We start from the raw sequence: 15,811 nt of genomic DNA, 5'->3' as shown, positions 1-15,811 counted from the left end.
GCATTGCTTATGTTCTTATCAACTGGGATGGCTGGTTAGGCTCACAACCCAATCTGCGGCCCTTCTGTGGCATCTGCAATTCTTTTGCTGTTATCTTGGTATGAGTATTAGCAAGAAAAAGGTCAATTTGTTGGAGTTTTCCTACTCTCGAGTGTTACAGAGGAAAACAGTGAGCCTTACCAATAAGAATATAAGAAAAGCCTTACAGGGTCAGACCACCATCTGGCCCAGTAGCTAGTCCTCACGGTGGCCAATCCAGATCACTTCTACCTGGCAAAAATCTCTGCACAAGCCTCGGAACACTTTAAAATTATATGTTTGAGGCTTGTGTGGTTAAGGCAGAACATGTAAGAATGGAAAAGGGACAGAACTCACAGGGACGGGATGGGGATATTGAGATCCTGCAGGGACAAATTTGTCCCAGTGTCATTATCTAACTGCAACCTAAGATTCAGGGGCATACCTGAAACTCCTTAATATGGCAATTGCGAGTCATAAACTCTGGAAGGATAAAGACCGAGTACTACTGGAAGCAATTGAAATTGTAAGAGTTTATCATTCATTAGAAAAAGCACAAACAAATGTTCCCAGAGACATTGTAGCTTTGTTTCAGATTAATAAGCAAAAGGAAGCTATTTTGGAGCAAGGGGAGACTGTGAGGTTTCTGTATACCAAGAAATAGCTGTAATGACGAGAAAGAGAGGAGAGCTGCACATGTTAACAGCTTACCGTTGTGAAGCTGATATTCGGTATTGTTGGCAATTCCCCTTTGCTCTCAAAGGTGGGAAAACCTTCCATATTCACAATAAAGAGGCTGCTGACCATTTTCCTCTTCAGGGGAACAAGTCTATCTCGCTGCCAGGTGGTTGACTGTGCCGACATGTCTGCATTATGAGGTTGACCTCGCTGGCAAAGAATTGCAACAGGGAGAGGCAGATTGCGACTCCAAGCTTCTGATGTTGATAATGTGATGAACAAGAATTGTTGAAGCTTGATATTAATAATAAACAATTGGTTGTGGAGCTTTTGTGTTGCTTATTTGGATACTACCAATACTATTTTTGAAGGGGCTGTGATTCTACAACAACAATGATCTGGTATTCTTTCTTTTTTCGTATGCTACAACTAACTTACAGTATAGTTAATGATTGAGTGAGCACATTTTGTTTTTTGTCTGGTTTGGGTTTTTTTTTTTTTTTTTTTTTAAGTATTGTCGATGTATTTTCAATGATGTTGCTGGGGGGAGGGGTTACTGTCAGCTTTGCTTCCTCCCCACGAGGCCCCTTGCTGCACCCTCTATTCCTTCAATTTCCTTTCCTACCCTCTTGGTTTGTCCCTCCCTCCACCCTAAATTTAAATGATGTAGCTTCTTACCATTTTTCCTTTTGTATCCATCTTTACCCTATAGAATGTCCTTTTTGATTGTCTCCGGTTATTTTTATTATTTGTTATTACCTTTGAAACATTTGTACAGATGTTTTTCATTTTATAGGTATTTAGGTGGTATATCAAATACTGCCTAAACTTGAATCTTATTTCCTGATTGGGATAGTTTGAATTGGCCTTGTTGGGGTGATTGGGTTGGGAATAGTTTCCAAGATGTTGAGGGGATAAGATGTGCAGGGATTGGGAGGTAGTGAGGGGAGGGATATTGGGATTGGGGATCTCTTTGGGTGTACTATGAGAATTGTATCCAGATGTATGTTTTGGGATGGAGAGTCCTAGAAATCTGGGAAGCTCATTTTGCAAGCTGGGGTGCTTGTATGGGTTTTTTTGTCTTTAATGGTATCATTCCATGGGAAATTTTAAAATTGTATCTTTGAATTTAAAAGGCCTTATCACTCCTTATAAGCAGGAGTTATCAAAAACCTCTGTTCTATCTGTTGCATACATGAAGCAAACATTTTGCGAAAGGTAGAAAGACTTATTGTAAACAATTTTGCATCTCACTCTACTAAGAAAATACAAGGGATGGGCATTACATTTGCCCAACATCTCCAACCAAAGATTCTGGAAACTTAAGAATCTGGAGGGACGATACGGAAGTGACGTCATCCTGGTGTATGGCTGCCTAAAACAAGAGCTCCGTAAGGGCTGATAAGAATTGTGGTGTTAAAAGTTTCCAGCGCATAGCGCACTCTGATTCTTGGGAGATCGAGAGTCAGTAAAGTTATGGCGACTTGGAAAAGGCTGGAGAAATACAAATATTTTGGCAAAGGAGGTCTTCTGGAGAAAAAAAGATGGCAGTGGGGCAGTTGACTCACTCGGAGTTGGAGGATAAGGGTATCCCTGCTCAACAGTTGGAGGACGGCGAGGAGGCTCACAAATCTATGCAGATGTGGTTCAGAGAATTGAAGGAGGAGATGATTGGAGTCCGCGTCAATGTTAAAGCGGCACTCGCGGAGCTTCGCTCTGCCGTTTGTGAGTTGGGGGCCCAGGTTTCCACATCTGAAGACCACGTGGAGGCCCTTTCTACCTCGGTATCCGGGATTAAAGAATCTACCAATCGTATATCTACTAAATTGCAAGACTTACAGGCGCAGGTGGACGATCTTGAAAATCGATCCCGGGGCTGTAATCTGCGTTTTAAAGGCATACCAGAGATGGAGGCCTATCTGGACAGCAAATTGGTGGTGCGGGAGTTTTGCGAACAATTGCTGAGTGCAGATAACATGCTTTTACTACGAGCACATCGGAGCCTGGGGCCAACTAGAGGTCAGGGCACCAAAGATGATATTGCCTGTTTTGGCGATTACAACTTGAAGGAACATGTTCTGCAAGCGGCACGATGGCAAGTGACTTTTCGTTGGAAGGATCTGGATGTGGGAGTATTTCAGGATCTAGCCTGATCTATGCTACAGAAACGTAATGCCTTTAAAGAAGTTACCCAGGCATTGTGTGCTGGTGGACATAGATATTGCTGGCTATGTCCCTTTACTGTATGGTTAACTGTGAATGGGAGATCTAAGCGAGTGAGCACCATTGCGGAAGTGTGGTCGGCAATGCAAGATTTGGGCTACACGAACCTCCCTGAATCTTCTCATACTTTGGAGACAGCAGTGACGTCCAGGCTAAGCCATGGACTACAGTGTTGAGATCTCGAAAGAAAACTGCCAAATCTGTCACTTTAAGTTTTTCTAGAGTGATGTTAGTGGGCCTTTCTTGCTATTTGTGGGCCAGCGCACCAACTGTATGGTTGTCTGCTGACTTTGGCTCTCATTTTATGTTCTGGTATTGGAAGATTTTGTTGAATGTCTGTTACTTTTAACCTGTTTGGATTGAAGGGGGATGATTGTGTTGATGGAAGTCTGTTGGAGATTCTGGGGTACAGTTTGTTTTACAACGGTTTGGGTGGGGGTGGGTTGGGCTTCCTCGGGGTTTTCTTCTCTCCTCTACACTACTCTGGGTGGACAGAGGGCTGGGAATTGGAGGGAGGTAAGTCTGGAGGATTCTTGGTGGGTGAAGGGTGGCTACCTTTGAAGGGTTTGGGGAAGCATTTGGTTTATTGGTAGCCAACTGTGGAGGATTGCACTTCCTACTGGCTGGCTGATCTCAACCAGCAGGGATCAGCACAATGCAGAGGGGGGCGGGGGGTCCTTTGAGGTAGAGCGGGGGGGGGGGGGGGGATGGTAAACTTCTTTCTATAGGGTCTTGGAATGTTAATGGGATGAATAGTCCGGGTAAACAGAGTATAGTGTATCGTGAGCTGGTGGGATATCTGCTTGCTTCAGGAGACTCACCTGAGGCTGAGGGATGTGGCTGTGTTGTGCTCGACTTCTTTTGAGCAAGTTTGGACCCATCAAAGTTCGAAGGCACATAAAAAAGTTGGGGGGTAGGCTATCCTTGTACAGAAAGAATTGGGTTTGGTGGTGCAGCAGTTGTATAGGGCCCCAATGGGGCGATGTTTGATTCTTCAGGGCACACTACAGGGGCGTAGTATTACCATTATTAATCTCTATGGACCTAATGTGGGGCAAGCAGGGTTTTATGACTCTAACAAAGCAGACTTAGTGGGTTTTGCAGTGGGTTCCATTTACTTAGGGGGAGACTAATGTTACTCCTGATGTACACCTTGATCACTCCCTGGTGGGGGCCCGGGTGTCCTCAAGGGCTCCTCATAGGGCCTTGCTTTCTCTGCTGACCTCGCTGGGCTTGGTAGATTGCTGGCACTTATTGCACCCTACACAAAGGACTTATACCCATTATTCACATTTACATCGCTCCTATGCACGTATGATGGGGTTTGGTTATATCGTAATTTGTGGGGAGGGGTGAAGCAGGCAGATTGGTCAAATCCAAATATCAGATCATGCTCCTGTCTGGATCACTTGTGCAGGTTATTGGGATACAGAGGGACAACATTTCAGGAGGCTCAATGAGTTCTTATTGAAAGATCCTAAAATACTGCAAGAAGTGGGAGCTGCTATTGAACAGCATCTCTAGTATAATGGCGACATAGTTAGTGATCCTATTATGTGGGACACACTGAAGGTGGTGATTAGAGGAGTCTTTATTAAATGGGGGGCCCGTCTTCAGCGATTGAGAGTGCAGCGCTCTTTATCCCTCCAAGAGCGATTGTTGAGACTGGGGAGTTCCCATAGAGACACCAGGCCCCTTTAGTGTATAAGCAACTCCTGAAGGTGCGAGCTGAGCTTTCTATTTTGCAGATGGAAGAAGTTGATTTTTTCAGACTGAGACTTCGACAAACCATATATGAATATAACAATAAGTCTGGATCGCGGTTGGCCTGGTTTATTAAACTGCGGCAAGCTAGGGCAACCATCATGCACATTCGGGACTCAGAGGGGGTTGAACATTGCACAGATGGATCCATAAGGAAGGCTTTTCTATCCTAGTATACCAAACATTATGGGAATATGGATAGGTTCAGATTTGATAGCCAACTATTTGAATAAGGTGACTCTTCCTCAATTGGCTGAGTCTGACAGTGACTATTTTAATGAACCCATTACATTGTGGGAAGTATTGGAGGTTATTACACACTTGAAAGCTGGGAAGTCGCCAGGGCTCAACGGGTATTCCAATACATTCTATAAACAGTTTTGTGACATCTTGGCCCCTTTGTTGGTTCGAGTTGCGAAGGGAGTGCGTGGAGGCATCTCTTTACCTCCATCCATGAGAGAGGCGGGTATTTATGTTTTGCTTAAAACTGGGAGGGATCCTTTGGGGTATGACGCATATCGCTATTGAACACTGATATAAAAATATTGGCGAAAGTCTTGACTCGCCGCCTGGGGAAAATCTTGCCCACTTTAGTTCATATGGATCAGTCGGGCTTCATACAGCGGCATCAGGTTAATGATAATATCAGATGGACATTACATCTCTTGTGGGCAGCTCAGCGGATCCCTGATAAAGTAGTCCTTCTGGCTATTGATGCCGAGAAGGCTTTCGATCAAGTAGGTTGGGAGTTTTTATGGCAGGTGATGGACAGGATGGGTTTAGGATCCCATTTTCTAACTTGGGTGCAGGCATTTTATAGGGCTCCATTAATGGTGGATACACGGAATTTTTTTTCTATTGCCCGGGGATCACTTCAGGGATGTCCCTTATCCCCCCTTTTATTTGCTCTTTCAATGGAGCCCCTGGCTACTCGCATACAGGAGCATTTGAATCTGCGGGGGGTTTGGGTGGGTAACCTGGAGCATCGCATTGCTTTATTTGCAGATGATGTTTTACTGTATGTGCGAGTTCCGGAGACCTCCCTCCCTATTTTAATGGAGTTTTTTTCTGAGTTTGGTGAGGTGTTCGGGTTCACTGTTAACATGGATAATAAATCTGAGCTGTTGGGGGTCACTTTGAATGAGGAGGATGTTCACCACTTATCGGAGTGGTATCCCTTCCGTTGGGCTTCCGGGACAATTAAGTACTTGGAGATATGTTTGTCCAGTGACCTCTCTCAATTATATGATTTGAATTATGCTAAAATTGTTCAGCAGATTCGGTGGGATCTTCAACGGTGGCATGGGTTATGGTTGTCTTGGTGGGGCAGAATAGCTGTTATAAAAATGAATGTTTTGCCCCGATTACTGTTTTTATTCCAAGCTTTACTGATTCCTGTTCCTTCTTCATATAGAAACAATTGCATACCTTGTTTTTTAAGTTTATTTGGCAGGGGAAACCTCCACAACTCTCTAGGCAGAGTTTGTGGTCAGCCCAGTCAAATGGGGGCAGGGCTTTGCCCAATATGCTTTGGTATTTTCGGGCCGCTCAGCTGAGTCTTTTGTTAGATTGGGAGATAGCCGAAACAAAGCTTGTGGTGCAGATGGAGCAGCACTTTGTGGGACCTCATAGATTGAAGTTTGAGCTTTGGTCATCCTCCCCTGAACGAGTACTGTCCGAAGTCAGAACAATCCATTCTTGAAGCATCTTTTGCGGTTGTTGTGTGAGACACACCAGCAATGGGGAGAGGGGTTAGTCCCTTCTATTTTAGGTACTATGTGGGAGGAGCCTCAGTTTCCTGTGGGCCAGGAGAGCCATACCTTTCTGCGCTGAGAAAGCTCTGGTATATCTACTTTTTGGGACGTTCTGCATAGGGGGGATCCTGGTGTCCTTTGAAGCTTTCCAGACCAGTTGTGATTTGCCTAAGGGGGACTTTTTGGCTTATTCACAAATTCACCATTTTATCCACTCTCGGGGATGGGATACGGGGTCTCCGTGATCCTTTGCACATTTAGAATAGTTATGGATCACACTTCGGAGCTTACCTCAGCCAATATTGGTCCTTTACCAATATTTTAGAGGTTTGTCTCCTTTTCACCCTACATATCAAAAGGCTTGGGAATTAGATTTGGGGTGTCAATATACGGATAAAGAATGGTCCCAGATGTGTATTGAGGTGGGCAAGGCATCCTCATGTGTACTTATTAAGGAAAGTGCTTACTAGGTGGTACTTTACTCCTATCCATTTGCATAAGATGTATCCTGGGGCCTCTGCCACCTGTTGGAGATGTGGGGTGGGCTCAGGTACCTTCCATGTGGGAATATAAGGTCTTGAAACCTTTTTGGAAACAGATGGTGGGTTGTCTGTCTCAATTATTGCAAATTCTTATTCCCTTTACACCACAGGGCTGTTTATTGGCCTTTATAATGTGTGCTTACATACCTGGCAAACTAAGCTTTGTCATTTAGGCCTAGCAGCAGCCAAGTGCTTGATTGCCAGCCATTGGAAGCAGCTATCTTGGATTGGACTTTGAAGCTTCAAACTATGAGCACAATGGAACTTTCTATTGCAAAAAGTCTTGGTTATTATTTTTTTACATACCTGGACTTGGTCTTTTATTATGGACAAAGTGGATTCCCGAAGGTGTTTTTTTGGGGGGGATTTTGGGGTTGTTTTGTGGGGGTGACTTCCTGAAGGAACAACATGGAGTTGTCTTTCGATGTGTTTCTGTTCATGGGAATTGTTGGTGGGGGGGGGGTGCAGTTTGTGAGTGGGTATCTGGTTTATTGCTATTCAGTTGGAAGATGCATTTTGTAAACTTTTGGTTGGAAAGCATCTTAATGGTATTGTGTTGTATATTGCATTTCTGTTAGAGCTGATATCCAATTTTGCTGTTTTGTATTCCTTTTCAAAATTCAATAAACATTTAAAAATTAAAAAAAGAATCTGGAGGGACAATACCTTACACTAGAGTAGAAATTGTGAATAAATTATATATGTGTTTGTTTCCATCTACACTTCTAATAATAACCAAAGCTCATTAGGGTAACATCAATTAGGGCAGGGGTCTCAAAGTCCCTCCTTGAGGGCCGCAATCCAGTCGGGTTTTCAGAATTTCCCCAATGAATATGCATGAGATCTGTGTTCATGCACTGCTTTCAATGCATATTCATTAGGGAAATCCTGAAAACCCAACTGGATTGCGGCCCTCAAGGAGGAACTTTGAGATCCCTGAATTAGGGTAACATCTCACTAGTTATGGGTTTTAGCCGGGGATTTTTATATTACGTTAAACCCAATGTTAGACTCCACTGCTGGGATACATTATATGTGGAAAATAGGATTGTGTAGCAGTTAAAACGCTTTTTTACAGCAACTAGAAGTAGTGGATGTTTGGAGACCACTTCGTGATACTGAAAGACAATATATCTTCCATTCTATACTACAGAGTTCTTACTCCAGTATTGACTACATTTTTCTGGATAAGGTATTTTTAGCTTGTGCGATACGGTCTTAGATTGATGATATGATATATGGTCTGACCATGCTTCCTTATGGGTAAAATGTGGAGGAACTGATATGAATAATAAGCTTACTTTTTGTAGACTGAAGAGAACTTGTTGGATAATGATGATATAGTTCAGGATCTCTCTCTAGAAATTCCAGAATACTCCAGAAGTAATGGGCACAGATTGGGATAGTTTTAAGGTCTTTGTTAAAGGGAAGATCATTCAGGGGGCTGGAAGGCTTAAAAGGGAGTGCACTGAGAAGAATGCCAACTTACATGTTTCACTGCAGGCATTAGAAACACAATATCTCGTACTCCATCTAAGAAGCTAATGAGATCATAACTATTTACAAACTGCAGTTGAAGGGACTTTGGACAGGTCAGGTGGCATATGATTTAGCACTTGCCAGAGGATGCCTTAGTACATTTGCAGAAGACCTCCAGTAGAGGTGTGGAAAAAGAGACCCCCTAGAATTTCTAGGTCTGTCTTAATTAGGAGAAGATTGAAGGGGGGACTTGGAGTTTCAGATTTCAAAAGCTATTATTGGTCAGCTCAGATTATTAGATCATTGATGGAATTGGAGGGTCAGCACCAAAGCCCTGGGTTAAAATTGAACAAAAACACTGTGGAGAAGATGATGTTCAAGATGCAGGCTTTATTGAAAGTACAATCCAATAATCCACATGGAGAAGTATCTAGGACCCAAATCATTGGGAACTATGGACCCAACACGGTCAGTGTTTCGATAAAACTGTCTTCCTCAGGGATCCTTAAGGGTCCTGATTCGAAAACTTGTGGATCAAAGGCTAAAAACAATCCTGAGCAAAACTCTGCGCAGATGAGAAATCCTCAAAGGCCATGCAAATGATTACTCGTAATTGCAAGAATTGGGATCACCTTAGTTTTCCTTTTTGGTGGACGAGCTTATGTTTAACATATAAATATGAGAAAATGAATGCTGACATCTGGGGCATAATAAGATATTCAAATTAGTTTGGGGTCCATTGATGTCTTTTGTAGATTTGCTATAGTTGTCCTTTATCTTTATCTTTATTTTCTGTTGTTTTTCACACACACATCCGGGGGGGTATATCTTTTGTTTTGGTATTATTCCTGATGGTAATAATGGATGGGGGAAGGATTTTTATCTTTTGTATAGATACTGATTGATTATAAGTGCTTGGTTGATTGTCATTATTTGTATATAAATTGTATTGCACTTTTTGTTGGCATTAAAAACTAAATAAAGTTAAAAAAAAACAAAAACCCACGGACCGTGTTGGGTCCATAGTCCCCAATGATTTGGGTCCTAGATACTTCTCCATGTAGATTATTGGATTGTACTTTCAATAAAACCTGCATCTTGAACATCATCTTCTCCACAGTGTTCTTGTTAGACTTCCATTTCTGTGGAGCATCAAGGGTCAAACTTTCGTTTGTTCTTAAAATTTAACAAGCCATACTGGGAACTCCAGGCGTGTAAAACTATGGAGTCCAGTGAGAACTGTGAATCTTAAGGAGCTCTGTAGCCCTAAACTTGTGAAACAGCGCCAAGGGGTTTTTGCGTGATATGAAGCAATTATCTTTGATAGGACTCTTATCTATTCTAACTATCCAGGCACACAGCTGGGACCCTGGATTATTCTACCTAAGGGAGCATAGAGGGATTGCTTATTTTGGTTCTTTATATGATGCCTTTACTTTGAAATCTTTTGCTATCTTGTTGCAGAACCAGTTTGGTATTCCTAGACATGCGTTCTATATTTACTTAAAAGTAATACCATATAAACATGAATGTAAACAGAGATACAATTTTTGACCCCTTTTTTAGGGAAGAAATGGTTACTCGAATATATACCATTATTCCTTCCCTTACATTCCCTTTAGTGTTAAACATTCCTATCACCCTCCCTTCAAGTAGTGACCCTCCACAGCCTCAGCTACCATCAAAATCAGTTCCCCCCCACCCTCAATTGGCACAGTTATCTCGCAGTCAATGCCTCCCCTCCAAACCGGTAAACTTTCCCTGCTGTCAGCACCCCCCCACAACACACACAAACCAGCAGCATTCCCCTCCATCTCCCCCTAAACAGGTACATCTCATCCCCTTGACTAATGATCCAGCGGATGGACCCTCAGGCCTACCGTGCTTCCCTTGTGGTCTAGCGGTGTGTTGGGCAGGAGCAATTCCCACTCGCTCCTGCCCATGTCTCAGGGGTGAAAATGGCTGCTGAGACTTCCAGTGGAAGTCTAGTGGAAGTCTTGGCAGCCATTTTTACTGCTGAGAGAGCATGGGCAGGAGCAAGTGGGAATTGCTCCTGCCCAACACACCACTAGACCACCAGGGAAGCACAGTAGGCCTGAGGGTCCATTCACTGGATTGTTAGTCGAGGGGGTGAGCTGTACCTGTTCAGGGGGAGAGGAGAGAGAGGAACACTACTGGTTTGTGGCCGGGTGGGGGGGTACTGATGGTAGGGAAATCTGCTGATTCGGAGAGGAGGTGCTAAAGACAATGGCAGAGGGACAAGGTGGGTGATAGCAATGGGACATCAGGGGAGGGAAAACTCAAATATAAACTGAGACCTCCATTTTTGACCCTGAAATTTTGGTGTATATTTGGTATCTTGTCTCCATATCTTTCTAAATTCTCCAGATCGTATAGATTAGAATCATTTTGTTTTATTTTTCCCCTCTGATCTAACAGATCTTTTTTTTCATAAGTGGAAAATAATTTAAACTTTTTTAAAATAAATGTTTTTGCTTGGCAGGCTCATGTACAGTCAGGTATGGTTCCTTCTCACCCAACTGCACACCATCCAATGATGCTGATGACAGCACAACCACCAGGTGTTCCTCAAGCCGCTATTGCTCAAAGTGCACTACAGCCCATTCCAGTTTCAACTACTACACCCTTCCCCTATATGACACATCCTCCAGGTGAGTAGTAAGAGCTCTTTTCTCTATTACTTGCTAAAGTTAGATTTTGGTTTCAATAAGAGATTCTTCTATAGGCATCCAGCATAAGTTTGGCTAAGTGTGGATGTGTGTGGGGGGGAAGGTGTGGTTCTTGTTTGCACTAAAGAAAGACTGGAGAGTATCTTATATTTCATTGCATACAAATCAGGGCCATCTGAAGGGATAGTGGCACTCTGAGCCAACTTGATTTGGTGCCCCCCATCGCATCGCTTCTGGTGTCCCCTCCCTGTGAATGGCATCTCTCCCCCTCTTCTGGTCCAGTCTTTCTTTTCCTTTCCTCTGTCTCACTCCCCTGGGTCTTCCCTCTGCTGCAATTTCCCATGGGTAAGATATGGCAGAGGGAAAACCCAGGGACTGAACTAAATCGGCTTGTCATGTTGCTACCGCCATTGCCATCACCACCATTAACAACCAATGTAAAATTTACGGGACTGTAGAGGAATGAGAGAAGGTGAGGGAGCAGTGCTGGATCCATGGGGAGGAAAAAGAAAGAAGGGGAAAGACCAGATTGGGAGAGTAGGGAGAGCAAAGGCTTAATCTGTAGACCAAGTGAGGTCAGAGGCTAGATTTTTGGCAACCTGGACCAGAGCCTCACCTCGTCCAATAGTTAAGCCAGTCCTGATACAATTTATAATTTAGATTTGCTTCAAACTTAGTGTTGAGTTTGCATTTACTATCTGCATTAATTCTTTGCTCTGTTTATTTACCATTATTTGGCTACTGAAGTTCATAATAAAATAGTCAGATGTTTTACCAAGATAAGCACAATGTTTTGACTGGGGTAGAACTTAAGGGGTTATTAAAGTAATTTTATAAAGGTTAAGAAGATGGTAGATTTTATTTATTTATTTATTTAAAAATTTTATATACCACATATGACCTACACAGTTTACATAAGTAACATACATAAAATTTGACAATACAAACATTTATTATTATTATTAATAAAACAAATCCTACACATCATAAAATAACATCAAATCCTCAACCATGCGCACGTCTTCACTTTCTGATCGTATTACATAAATGCGTTGACAAACAAATAGGTTTTCAATAGTTTCTTAAAGCCCAATCTGGGTACACAAAACTGCAAGGTTCCAAAGTCAGGCTATTCCAAAGCTTGACCCCCCCCCCCTACTGACACAATAGCATACCCAATCCTTGAATGTATGATAGACTGACTTTTATTGGAATTTAATTGCATGCATTTTTCAGATCTCAGACTTCTTTGTGGGCGGTAGATTACAAAGCACTCCTTCAGTATAACGGGAGAGACATGGTACACAACCTGATGAACTATCGACAATACCTTGTATTGCACCGTGTGTTGGATTGGTAACCAATGCAGTCGTTTAAGGATCGGCGTTATATGGGCTACTCTCAACACACTGGTTACCAATCATGCTGCTGAATTTAGAAGTGACTGCAACACCCTCATCTTCACCTTGCAAACCCTAGATACAGTGCATTACAATAATAAACCTTGCTTAAAACCGTACAAAAATCATAATCTTGCAGCAACAGTTTTAACCTATATAACATTTTCAACTGCATGTACCCAACCTGTATTGTCTTAAATATTTAGCTTTCCATAGACAGAGAACTATCCAAACATACTCCCAACACATTCATCTCTCCTTCTTTATTATCACCTCCTGAATGTAGTCAACTTGTTAAAAAAAATCATGTTTCCCACCTTGTTAAAAAAAATCATGTACACCACCTGGCCTGGTGAATGAGGGAATAGTAAAAACATCTTGGATCTTCTAGAGTTACCATGTGCTTGCCTTATTCATGCTTAGCTATCATTTCATATATACCATATATACTCTAATATAAACCAAGATTTTGGAGCTATAGAAAAGGGGCCAAATATGGGGGTCTCAGTTTATATTCGAGTCTACACTTAAGTACTTCTCTAACTAAAAACACATTTAAACCTACCAGGGGTCTGGCTGTGGGGAACGGAATCGTGGGTCCGGGGCAGGCCCGAAATCTGAGGCAGGCAGTTGATTCCTCCCACCAGCAGTCGTCCACATTGTTTGTCTGCCGCTGTGAGGAGTCAGCAGCACAATAGGATTGCAATAAACCCTGCCTTCATTCCCGGTCCCGTTAAATCAGCTGGCAATGAATAAGCCAGATGCCACGGGGGTCTTCCCTCTTGTCAAGTCACTATAGGCTCTGCCGGTCTTGATTCCGCCCCCTCTGATTACTTCCTGATTTTGAGAGGTGAGATTGAGACCGGCATAGCCTATAATGACTTGACAAGAGGCATCTGACTTCTTCATTGCCAGCCAGTTTAGCGGGACCAGGACTGAAGGCGCAGGGCTCATCACAATCCAGATGCACGCTGACTCCTCACTCCCTCCCTTCTCCCGCTGTGAGGAATCAGCTGCCTGCCTCACATTTCGGACCAGACCCGCAACCTCGTTTCCCACAGCCAGAACCCCAGGTAGGTAGTGCTGGAAGGTGGCAAAGGGAAAGGGTGATGGGGGAGAGATCTTGAATGGAGGTGGAGGGAGAGAGATGAGGTGTTGGAGGATAGGGGGAAAGGATATGCTGGATGGAGGAGGCAAGACAGTAGATACTAGATAGAAGGGGGAAAAGAAAGAGAAGATGCTGGAAGGGGGGGAGAGGGAAGAGTTAGCAAAAAAAACTGGAGAATAATAGGATGAGGGAGATGAAAAGCTGTAAATAGAAGAAGATAGAGATGCAGAAAATAAATGGAGGAAATCTGAAAGGAAAAGCTTAAAGTCAGAGATGGATGTAGGAGAGGAAGTGAAGGAGAGAAAAGGCTGATAGACTGAAGATCCTGAAAGAAAATTAAGAAAAGACAGATACATGAATAAAATAGCCAGCCAACAAAGGTAGAAAAAAATAATATATATATATTTTTTTTTAAATTAATCTTTATTAATTTTCAATCATTTAACAAGTGTACAAATATAACCATAGATACTATTGAAAATATCACTTGAAATCTCTCCAAAAAAAATAAATTGTATATGTAAACCCAAATCCCTCCCAACTTCCCCAATATTACTAAATAAGCAATACAACCAGAACCCTTTCCCCATTCCCCTCTCTATTATTTATGGTGTATATACTCTACGTTTTGGAAAATAAAAAGAAAGCAGTGCAAATTTACAGTTCATAAAATTAAAAATAAAATTATTATTATTATTTTTGTAATAATTGTATGTTTTCTTTTTATTTTCCAATACGTAGAGTTCTGTTTCTCTTTTTCTGGTGTTGAACTGCATATGGCTTCTTGAGGTTTAAGTTTGATTTTTGACTACATTTATTTGGTTGTGGTTGCTTGTAGGGGCCTTGTGAATATGTTAGCTTTGGGATATATGTATCACAGATATTTGTATTATGTTTAGTGACAGGAGATAGCTGATGAGGAGGGAAGATGAACAGTCTTTATAGATTGGCTCACCATGATAACCCAAATTTCTAATCTCTGGTTTATATTTGACTATATACTGTAGTTTTGGGTTATTTTGATAGATGTAGAAGGTATTGGAAAGTACATAGTAATGTGATTGAAGCAAATAAGCAGTTTAGAGAAAGTGATGCTATAGTTAATTCATTTAGCAACAATTGCGAATTATTGCTTATATTGACAGCTGTTAAAATGTAGAACTCTTGTTTTTCAGTGCAAGCTCACCATCAACAGCAGTTGTAAAGCTGAAGTGGAATAACTAAAAGGTTGGATACCTTTCCTAAGCCAAATACTTTCCCTCTACTGCTTCTACCGACTGGAAGCAGAGACAACTAGAATTTTTGTTCAGTATTGATTTCTTGTAACATCCTTTAGGAATGCTAACAGTTCATCTTGCAGTGGGAAAGATTCGGACTGAGTAGAGGCATGTAGGAACTTGTGGGCAATTCCATGTACTGTATCTGAGTCCTGCAAGTGCCCCAATTCTGCTTGCTGATAACTGGAAGTTATTTATTTTTTAATGACCCTCCTAAGTTATGAACTCATCAGCTAGCAAAAGAAGTAACAAAAGTGATTCTTGCTGCTATTATCACTAAACAACAACAAAAAAATCAAGACTTGGAGATCCCTTTTACTTCTAACTAAACTTGAAAAAGGTTCAGTAAAAAGAAAACAAATTCTTATCAAACTGATAGATTATTATTTATAAATCAGGTTTGATGAGGTGATTACTGTCACAAGACAGCAATGTAACTTTTAAGTTAAGAAAAACAAACTTTTACTTTGTAGATAATATAAAACAAAAACTTACAAAAAAAATTTAAAAAATTAAAAAAGTTTTAAAAACTGATATCTTGGTATGTGTTTATTAAATAGTGACTTGCTAAATGTTTCTAGTTTAGTTGCTTTACAATCTGGTGTTCCTTAAGCATTAGTCATTTGAAATGAAGCTACTTTTTAAATAATCTGATTTCTCTTATAAATCTTCATCACAACACATTACAGTATATTTAAAAATAAAACTGATTGACAGCAGAGAAATATAATACAGTACTTTTTTACATTTTTTAAAAGAATCAAATGCATTAATTTTACCAAAAATGTTAATTCACTGTTCTACCATGGTTTTGAAATATGCTGTGAGATATAAGAGAAATCAGATTTTTGAATGTGAATAACTTCCTTTCCAGTGAC

The 15,811-nt window shown here is 41.5% G+C and overlaps 1 protein-coding gene across 15 annotated transcripts in view; it reads left to right on the top strand.

Moving 5' to 3' along the window:
- ATXN2 (ataxin 2) overlaps positions 1 to 15,467 on the top strand; it is a 735,162-nt gene extending 719,695 nt beyond the window's left edge. For all 15 annotated transcript variants that reach the window (XM_033955181.1, XM_033955177.1, XM_033955169.1 and 12 more), the window contains 2 exons: positions 10,962 to 11,130; positions 14,832 to 15,467. In XM_033955181.1, coding sequence (XP_033811072.1) covers positions 10,962 to 11,130; positions 14,832 to 14,860 — 198 coding nt within the window. In that variant the 3' untranslated portion in view covers positions 14,861 to 15,467. The remainder of the gene's footprint in view (positions 1 to 10,961; positions 11,131 to 14,831) is intronic.
- Positions 15,468 to 15,811: the final 344 nt, after the last annotated feature.

The sequence above is a fragment of the Geotrypetes seraphini genome, chromosome 8 (assembly GCF_902459505.1).
Source record: "Geotrypetes seraphini chromosome 8, aGeoSer1.1, whole genome shotgun sequence".
Classification (NCBI taxonomy): domain Eukaryota; kingdom Metazoa; phylum Chordata; class Amphibia; order Gymnophiona; family Dermophiidae; genus Geotrypetes; species Geotrypetes seraphini.
The sequence above is the reverse complement of the archived record's forward strand: the minus strand, read 5'-3'. Positions and strand labels throughout refer to the sequence as shown.